The sequence below is a fragment of the Priapulus caudatus genome, unplaced genomic scaffold, assembly GCF_000485595.1.
Source record: "Priapulus caudatus unplaced genomic scaffold, Priapulus_caudatus-5.0.1 Scaffold365, whole genome shotgun sequence".
NCBI lineage: Eukaryota > Metazoa > Priapulida > Priapulimorpha > Priapulimorphida > Priapulidae > Priapulus > Priapulus caudatus.
The window spans coordinates 72,262-82,161 of record NW_014577426.1 but is presented as its reverse complement, the minus strand read 5'-3'; the positions used below and the strand labels follow the sequence as shown (position 1 = coordinate 82,161).

The 9,900-nt window shown below is 45.8% G+C and overlaps 1 protein-coding gene across 2 annotated transcripts in view; it reads left to right on the top strand.

The window, feature by feature from the left end:
* The window catches only part of LOC106809583 (cytoplasmic polyadenylation element-binding protein 1-like), a 14,330-nt gene extending 8,859 nt beyond the window's left edge, over positions 1 to 5,471 (top strand). For both annotated transcript variants that reach the window (XM_014812716.1, XM_014812715.1), the window contains exons 5-12: positions 51 to 261; positions 458 to 773; positions 1,237 to 1,440; positions 1,677 to 1,807; positions 2,265 to 2,463; positions 2,905 to 2,999; positions 3,269 to 3,515; positions 4,083 to 5,471. In XM_014812716.1, the coding sequence (XP_014668202.1) occupies positions 51 to 261; positions 458 to 773; positions 1,237 to 1,440; positions 1,677 to 1,807; positions 2,265 to 2,463; positions 2,905 to 2,999; positions 3,269 to 3,469 (1,357 nt within the window). In that variant the 3' untranslated portion in view covers positions 3,470 to 3,515; positions 4,083 to 5,471. The remainder of the gene's footprint in view (positions 1 to 50; positions 262 to 457; positions 774 to 1,236; positions 1,441 to 1,676; positions 1,808 to 2,264; positions 2,464 to 2,904; positions 3,000 to 3,268; positions 3,516 to 4,082) is intronic.
* The last annotated feature ends 4,429 nt before the right edge of the window (positions 5,472 to 9,900 follow it).

Here is a 9,900-nt window from a genome sequence, read left to right as displayed (position 1 = left end):
TCCTTGCAGCTGCAGTGACTATAGCAGGCCGGTTATTTCCCTCCTTGCAGCTGCAGTGACTATAGCAGCCCCGTGAACTCGTCTTCGCTTGACTACCTCTACAACCGTGCTGTGATGCCGACGACGCCGCCGTTCAGAGACGGGAGGTCCGTCTCCCCCGCAGACTCCGACAACAGCTACCTGAGCTCCCACTCTCAGATGAGCGCAGCGTCCGGCGGCACCGGCAGCGCCTCCCTCGATAACTCCATCTCGGAGCTTCTGGTAAGCGAGAACGCACGCGCGGAAACCTGCCACGTGCGCGCGTATGTGAAACGTTACACGCTCTGTGGCATCGAGTTCGATTTGTCGCCGCGTTTCGTCTGCCTACGCGATCACTCGGCAACGCATTGTTCATCGTCACGGCAATGACGACGATGCGCAACATCATTGACAATGCATTGCTCACTTGTCTTTGCAGGGAAACCTCAGCATCGGTGCGTCGGCCCTCGGACATCCTCAGCAGCAGCAACAGCAGCAACAGCAGCAGCAGCAGCAGCAGCAGATGCCTACCGTGGCGAGCCGGCCGATACGCGGCATGCGAGACACCCTGGACTACAGGCAGCAGCCGCAGGACTACCGACAGAACCCTCAGAAGGAGGTTAACCCGTTCGCCGTGCAGCAGACGAGTTACAACAATGTGTCGGCGGATCGCCGCTGGGCGAGCTTGACTCAGCTGTTCAGCGCAGCTAACCACGATCCCTACATCTCTGCGAAGCTCTATCGTAATGCCGCCTGTATGTATTCATGCTATATCATAATGCAGCATTGCTGCCTGCTGTACGTACTCACAGACTAACGTAACAATCACTGCTAGTGCTTTCTGAAGTCATAATCTTAGTAGTAATTGCTATAGTAAGCTCTATCGTAATGCTGCCTGTGCGTACTTGGGCATAAACGAGTAACTGTGTGTTCATCAGTGCTTTCTGAAACGAAAAGTTTCATCAGCTCTTGGGAGAGTGAAGATTATAGAACCTCACTTGTTATTCAATATGATAGGATTACTTCACTGCACGTGGATAATCAAATGATTTTGTTTAAAATGTTACTGTAAATACAAAGTCACACCTGTGAGGCCAATCGTGTGGAATATTATTGAATCTTGTGCACAGATTAATGGCTAAAAAACCTAAAGCTTACTAGTTGGTCATTGCTATAAAATCTTCCCCGTTTAACTTGTTTGGGATTTGTTTCTCACAGCGATCTGTGAAGCCACATGTACTTGGAGCGGTCAGCTGCCTCCTAAGTCTTACAAGAATCCAACGTACTCTTGCAAAGTCTTCCTCGGTGGTGTTCCCTGGGACATCACAGAGGTGGGACTCGCTAACGCCTACCGCGCGTTTGGACCGGTGAGGATCGAATGGCCCGGCAAGGACAACAAGCATCCAAGATACCCGCCTAAAGGCAAGTGTATAGCCAGCATAAATGTTTTCTCTGCTGTGCTGTCTTTCTGATGATTCAATTCTCCATCAGGGACACCATGTAGTAGTCCTGTACGTAGATTCAATGTCTTAATTGCTGGCTTTTGCATTCAAGGATGCGGCCTCACGTAATGTAAACGTAGGAGTTCATTTGTAATTTGTGGTTATAATTGGTAGCGGTTCATTGCAATGATGTGTGATTCGATGTACGTTTTGCAGCCGGTTACGTGTACATCCTGTTTGACAATGAGAAGTGTGTGAAGGCACTGCTGCAGTCCTGCACCCACGACTTCAGCAACGGCGGCGACTGGTACTTCAAGATCTCCAGCCGAAGGATGCGCAGCAAGGAGGTAGAGCTAAAAAGACGCTCAAACACTGTGTCGATGTCAACTTTAGTGAATGAAGTCACTTGCTCAGTAGTCGATCTCTTCTTATCACCAAAAATCCATAGCTTACAGCTGTGTTTGTGATAAAAAGCACAAAATTTTGCTCAAATATGCGTTGCACAAACAGCGGCCCCCTAGTATAAGACCAAGCACAAGAACAAAATATTTCTCCAAGGTTATCCTCACACATAGTATTGTTACACACAGTATGTTCTGTTCCTCTCCCCCTGACACCTGTTTCCAAATATTCCATCCCTTCCGCGATCATGTGTCTGAGACCTCGCCCGTGTGTTCTGTTTTAGGTGTTCTGCCCCCCCCACCTGTTTTGAAACATTCCATTCTTTCTGCGAGCATGCAGCTAAGACTGCAACCCCGCCTTCTGTTTCTGCGTCTGAGACCGCGCCCGTGTGTTTCCTTACAGGTGCAGGTGATTCCGTGGGTGGTGTCCGACAGTAACTACGTGCGCTGTCCGTCGCAGCGTCTCGACCCGTCGCGCACGGTGTTTGTGGGTGCGCTGCATGGCATGCTGAACGCTGAGGGACTCGCTCACATCATGAACGACCTGTTCGGAGGCGTTGTTTATGCCGGCATCGACACCGACAAATACAAATATCCGATCGGTACGTGGGAGCGCGCACGTGTGTGTCTTCTTTGTACGAGTACATGAGAGCGTGTGTATCTTCTTCGTACAAGTACGTGCGTGCGTGTGTATTTTTTTCCTACAATTACGTGCAAGCGTGTGGTATCTTTGTACGAATACATGTGTACATATTCTAGTTGAATCTCTAACTAATCAAAGGTAAGATAAATATGTTAAAGGTAGATCGTTGTTATTTTATTTGGTCATTCATAGGGTACTAAATGTTCGTTGAAGGGTTTAGAGCACATGTACATAAAAGTCCTGTAGAACGTATGTATGTGAAATTACTAATAGTGTGGTGAGTTAAAAAATTATTCTGCTGCTTTTCTGCTCCCATTGACAGAAAACCATCTAAGGTAGTGTCATTATTTCATTCTGTGGCTTTTAATTTCTCGTGGTATACATGTAATTAATGTCACAGGTTCCGGAAGAGTCACATTTAACAATATGAAGAGTTACTCGAAAGCTGTCTCAGCTGCATTCATAGAGATCAAAACTCCCAAGTTCTCCAAGAAGGTATATATATAGTAATTTCTGTACTTACTATTATAATTACTTCACTTACTACTTATAAAGTCACTTATATATGTATATATATTTATATATATAATTATATACAGATACATATGTACATGTATACATGCATTTCTGTACTTACTATTATAATTATTTCACACATTACTTCTTATAAAGTCACTTATATACGTACGTACATGTATACGTACATACATACGTACATATATACTTGCGTACGTACTTACTTACCTATGTATTCATGCTTACAGGTGCAGGTAGACCCATACCTGGAGGACTCTATGTGTACGCAGTGTCAGACGCAGCCGGGACCGTACTTCTGCCGAGAGTCGATGTGCTTCAAGTACTTCTGCCGCAGCTGCTGGTTCTGGCAGCATTCCGCGGACGTGCTCAAGGACCACAAGCCACTCATGCGCAACAGCAAGAACAGCACGACGACCGCCGGACTGTGACTCTGTCGTCGTCGTCGTCGTCGCGGCGGTTAGAGGCGGTCGGAAGGTGCGTATCAAGCGCGCGGCGGGCGGGCTGATGTCCCCGGGGAGGGGAGGGGGGAGTAAGAGCGTCAGCTCTTCTGTTTATGTGTATAGAAGTGAGGGGTGTGTGGAGGGAGGCAAGCAGTGATGAGCTGGTCATGAATGAGAGAGGCAGCCAGTGGCAGAGAGATGGATGGATCGACGTAGAGAATAGAATGAGACGCGGTAGGACAGACAGAGGGCTTGAGCGATCTGAAGATTGACGGTTGTGAAGATTGATTGTGCAGCGATTTACAACTAGTCGTCTCGTTTCGTACACTTGCAACGAGGCAAGTATAAGCACAAGGGTCCCATCTACGGTTAATCACCTTGAATCTTCAGCAATTGCTGCGTCACCAGCTATTGGTCGGTGCTAGCGTCGTGCGTGGGACACGAGGTTAACGTGACAGGCAGAACGACTATACCATCTATTATATACGGTCTTTGCTATTGGTCCAGAAGCGCGTGGTGCCTCCATTTCAACACGCGACGTAAGAATCGCCCCAGATGAAAATCACCGCTTGATTAGTTTTTAACCTAACGTGTCACGTAGGTGATGGTGCTCACCAAGGTGACGTCAAGGTCATGTCAAGATGATCTCAAGATGATCTCAAGGTGATGTCAAGGTGATCTCAAGGTGACGTCAAGGGGATGTCAAGTGATGTCAAGGTGATCTCAAGGTGACGTCAAGCTGACGTCAAGGTGATGTCAAGGTGTTCTCAAGGATGCTGCCAAGCACCGGTCATCGACAGTAAAGACTGCCGGCAACAGCAGCAGATGCGCAGGAATGTCATGCGTATCGCTTCCTCGCGGCGTCTGCTGCTCTTCGCATGAGCAGGCGGTGATAGACGTGCGTAGCACTCATGCCCACATGAGATATTTAGTGAGTGTCTAATCATATGATTTTGTGAGATTTACGAGAGAGATGGATGGATGGACATTTGACAGTTTAATTTAAGCGATAATCTGCTCTATAAGGCACATTGTAGTATGCTTGTGTATGATCCAGTCGTTGTTGCGTGTGCTGTCGTTAAAATGGTGTTCTCATGGCAGGTTGGTTAGATACCTGACGCGTAAAATCATGCACATTGTAGATGTGAACGTTGAAGTATAATATGTTGATTGCGCTTGGTTTAGCAGAAAGCCGTTACGTGACAAACGAGCGCGCGTGTGTGTGTAGTTCCTTTGATTGATTGTCGTTGATTGTTGAGACGTTTCCACACAAATCATCTCTTATAAGGTTTTAGCTCCGAATGAAATACTTGTGTAATTCGAGCTGCGGTCCGCTCTCTTTCAATCTCCTCGGAAACCGGCGATGGCATTGAATAACTTACGAGAGAGATTGCCAGACAGCAGGCCGGGCTTGGGTGTTTTTGTGGAACAATAACACTTTTAGCACGAATTGTTAATAGATTATCACTTTTATAGCTAACCAGACTAGGTTTTTACCAGGCTTTATTATTAACATTCTTTAACATCACCAATGTTCACTGCTAATTTGCTTACGACCATTCTGCATACAGGCTTATATGCTTTCAGGTTTCCCGTGGCTTTTCAGTGCTCTCACGTATTTTATATAGAAAGCTTCCTCTTAAAACTGAGAAAAACTTTCACATGGCCCTTTGAGTAGTTTATAGTTCACTGGTCCTAGTGCGTATCTTTGTATTCAGTTTTATAATAGGTTCCTAGACAAAAGCTACTGAACGCATGGTTTTATAAACATGCTCTTGTTTTACACTGGGAAGTTGGATTGGACAAATTACGTGCTTTTACAATAACCCATCGCACAAAGCATTGCAGTGAACGTGTTTAGTAGGTTAGCCTAACCCTTTATTAATCTTGCATTTTTAACTTTTCACACTTCTCGTGTTTTAACTGTCTAATTCTCGCCTTTGCACCGTTTTAAGTGGAGGTTTAAACATCAATTAGGAATCATTGCAATTGGGTCCTTAAACAGTACGTTTTACCTTTGAAATTTGTTTGTATCATTCTTTAGTAGAATTGAGGTAAAATTTGCTACACGTGTAATTATAGACTTTTAGAATATTAAGCGCTTCGAGACAGACGTGTTAAAATTGTTGAGCAGATTTTATGTTTACAGAAATCTTACGCCTCATTTTCAAGTAGAAACGTAAGCTTTATTCCTGCAGAATTGAGCATCACCATTTTAGAATTGATATCATAGTATTGTCGTGTAGCACGTGGCTTGGCTCGGATTGTTATTATAACGAAGAAATTTTAACGACGACAAGGAGCAATGAGATGCGCAACGGTAGCAGTTGTTCATCTTTAATTGCTGATGACGAAGACTGTATAATTAAGACCCATGCAGATTTTGGTACACTTTTTTGGTAGTTTGTGTGAAGGTTTGCAGTTGACTGTTGCCCTGACGTTTTGATTTCGTTTAGCAGTGCGGTAGAAAATCGGCGATTCTGTATGAAGAGTGTCTTTTGTCTCTCCCGAGATGGTATGTGCGTTAGTTTGACTCTATCACTGCTGCATTCTACCAGCTAAATGTGGACAGTTTCACATTGGGACCAAAGCCAATACAGAAGCACTAACGACGTGTGCTTCCAATAGGGCTTGTAAGTATATAGCGACTAGTTTTACACGGTACTGAGCGTGAATTGTACCAGCCTTTAGTTATATTGCAGCAGTACAATATCAAAGAAATAGTTTTACATGGTGGATTTACATGGTACGTGTGCAGACACCTGCGTATGGGCAAAAGGGAAGAATTGCTGCATTTTATAGTCAGGTGAACAACAGTTGATGAAAGCTTTACACGAACAATGACCGTGGACCGTTCAATGGACAGGCATTTGATGAAACGGGGGCAATTTGTGTTTAATGATCATATAATTTCCACAAATGCCCAGAGAAGGCACAAGTAGTTACGTTGTGCATATATCCTGTATGTTAACGTTATAAGATTATATTTTTTTTCAGAGATATTTTGTTGTCAATTCGTAAAAAGTTTATAATTATACTATTGATGGAGCTTGAAATTGTGACCTTCAATGTGGCACATCAACCTCCATATGAAGGGCTGTTGTCATGGCAACAAAGCAGCCACAGTGGCAGCCATGTTAAGCCGGGTTGGGCGATATATATATAATCAGATAATTTTGTTACAAAACTAATGTGTGTTACTAATAGAGCATAATGTTTGTTACTTTATTTTTTTCACATACACATTATTTTGGTTTTTCTATATTTTTTGGTTTCTTAATAAATATTTTGTTGCAAATGATGTATATATGTACCATGTTTTTCTTCCGTCATTGGAGATAATAGGGATGGCGGTGTGTTAGCACACAGCTCTATAGCTCCACCCATGTCCCCCATTCACTACCCTGAAGGGGTTACAGGGGTAGAGCTAACACTATACTAACACCTATACAGACCGGAAACCTGTCGAAAAAATGACACTTTCGACAAAAATTGCATGCTCGAGTTATGTTTACATACAGGTTTGACTGTCTGGTTTATGAACATGTATAGCGAGCGATTTGGTCATGGTTGCTATAGAGAGAATGTAAGAAGAATATACAAAACTGAGCCACTGAGACTGTCATTTTATAAACATTTATGCTACCAACATCTATGTAACAATAATACAACATCATACTCTATACTTTTTAATTTACATATGTTACACAATCGTTGTCAAAACATATAGTCGTAGCAGAAATGGCAGGAAATATTACTTGCGAATTGAAGCAAGCTATACACTCCACATTTTTGTGACACCACTTCTCTTGGGTGATTGCCCGTTACACTGTGAAGACAACGACACTACTGAACATGTTCTTATTACCAGCGTAAACACTGGAGGAACATCACCAGGGCAACATATCTAGAAGAAAATCACAGTAAAACTCCTAAAAATAATTTTCAAAAGAACCATTTTTACAATACAAGGTTATGGCATTGCAAAAAAAACTAGAAATGAGATAGATGCACATGTACTCTACATAAGAGCAAATTAAATTCAAAATCAAAAATCACGTCTAGACTTGCAGTTTTGGTTAATGGCAGTAATTAAGCTCATTGAATTCGCAAGAGGAAATCGCAGCGGTGATAGCAGCAAACACACAACAATGCTTACAAGTGTTGTTAACTTTTAAATTTCGACAGAAGTGCGAAGACACCCTGAATGCATGTGACATGTCTAGCAAATCACCTCGTAAATGTCACGTTAAACCTTCAAAAAAGGTTACCTAACCCCTAAAAAAGACCAAAGGAAACAACTTGTCCAACTACCATAGGCTTAATTTTATATGGTTTGAGTCCATAACAAACAAAAACTAGGTTCACATGAAAACGCGCTGATGTAAATGCTGAGGCATACTGTCTACAAACAAATCCTATCGTAGCACGTTGCATAAAGTGTGGTACTTACAAACCTTATAAATTATACATGTTATAATTACAGTACATCTATGTACTGATTGCACATTCCTTTGTCGAATTGTTTCTCTGATACACTTGGAGCAATTCTATGGCACCACCAGTAATTTCCTATTGAATTATCTCACTCTTGCGAACCCCCGGGATTGCATTTCATTCGGCATGCAATTTAAATAGCATGCAAGCAGTGAACACGGCACACAGACGCGCCAAGTCCGAAATCTATTTACACTCGCTTCTGGAACACACTGCTCACTCACTCAATCAATCAATCAATCAATCAATCAATCAATCAATTAATCAATCAATCACTCATCATTCACTAAGTACTGTCAATCACTTCTGCCAATCAATCAATCGTTCACTCCATTAATCACTCAATCACTCTGTGACTCACTCCCATTAATCAATTACCCCCCTCAATCGATCAATCACTGCCGTCGATCACTCCGGTGTCGTCGTCGTCGCCGCGTCCTCAGGCTGCATGGGCTGCTGTCCCGTCTCAGCTCGTGCGGCTGCCGCGTGGGCTGCGTGGGCTGCTGTCCCGTCTCAGGCTGCGTGGGTTGCTGTCCCGTCTTCGCCCGCCCCGCCTCCCTGTCCAGTTTCTGCTGCATGCCGATCCACCCTCGCACCGTGCCCGGCGGAAGCTTGTACTTGCGTACGGCGCGGGTGACGCCGCGCCGCGTCGCATACTGCACCACCTCGCTGCGTTGGCTCGCCGTGTAGCGACGATTCTCCAGCCAGGTGGCGTCGGCGACGTCGTACTCGTACAGCCTCGTCATGACCCAGTCTCCCAGCGTGCCCGCGTTCACCCCGTACGTGCGTGCAGCCTCCGCGGTGCCCTTGTAGAACGCGCACTTGGCGGCGGCGATGCGCACGCTCCACGAGAACGACTTGCGAGCACGGTTCCTCCGCTGCTTCTCCGGCCGAGGAGGAGGAGGAGGCGGGGTCTCCCCCTCTCCATCCTCCTCCTTCTTCATCTTCAGCGTCAGCTTCAAGCCGCTGCTCTTCTGCACGACGAAACTCTCCGCCGCCGCAGAGTCGTCGGTCGCCGCGGCAACGCTGCCGTCGCGCCCTCCGCTCGTTGTCCGCCTCCGCTTCGTGCCGATCGCCGCCGCCCCGCCAGGGGCCGCCACGGTGCCTCTCATGGCGGTGCGCTTCCTCGCGACGCGGGGAGAAGGCGCCGGCGTAGCCGCCGCACAGCGTAACGGTCGTAACCTCCTGCGCGTGTCTTCCAACTTCGATGTCACGGTGAGAGCGTTCGTGATTGGCTGCTGCTGCTGAGATGTTTCGTGCGGGGACGGCAGCTTCGGCGGGTCGTGGGTTTCCGGTTTGTGTTTCTTCGTCGAGCAACGACTGATGTCACCCACTGCTGCCTCGCTTGGACTTCTCTCCATCTTCATCGCCCCACACGGCGCCTGGTGCACGCATTCACGCTTGACCGGCAGCGTTTTAATGTTCACGTTTCCCATTTGCTGACCCTTATATTTCACTGATATCGGCGTCATTATAGTCAAAGCTTTTTTACCCGGCGATCCGGCAATATTCGCATTGTCTTGCCTATCGCTTTTCCTTAGATTCTTGATGCACAGTAATTGTACTTTATCATTCGGTTTTAACGTATCCGTTGCTGCGACAGCGTTTTCCACGATGCTCGATTTCACTGTTGGGCAAACGACATTTTTTATCGCACCTGAATTCGTCGGCTGGACATAGATGGAGAAATGCGTCACTGCACCAGCCTGGTTTTGCGCCGAATTGTTCGAAACAACAGACACGCCGGGCGCGACCGAGCGAACTAGTCTAGCGGCATTCACCAACACTGAATCGGAACGAATCTGCATCGAAGCGTGTTTCCTGTCGCTAGGATCGAGGATTTCTGACACCCGATCACGCGTCCTAACAGCAGCAGCAGGTGCTGTCGCATTCACCTCACAAGCGATCGGGATAGGTCTGGT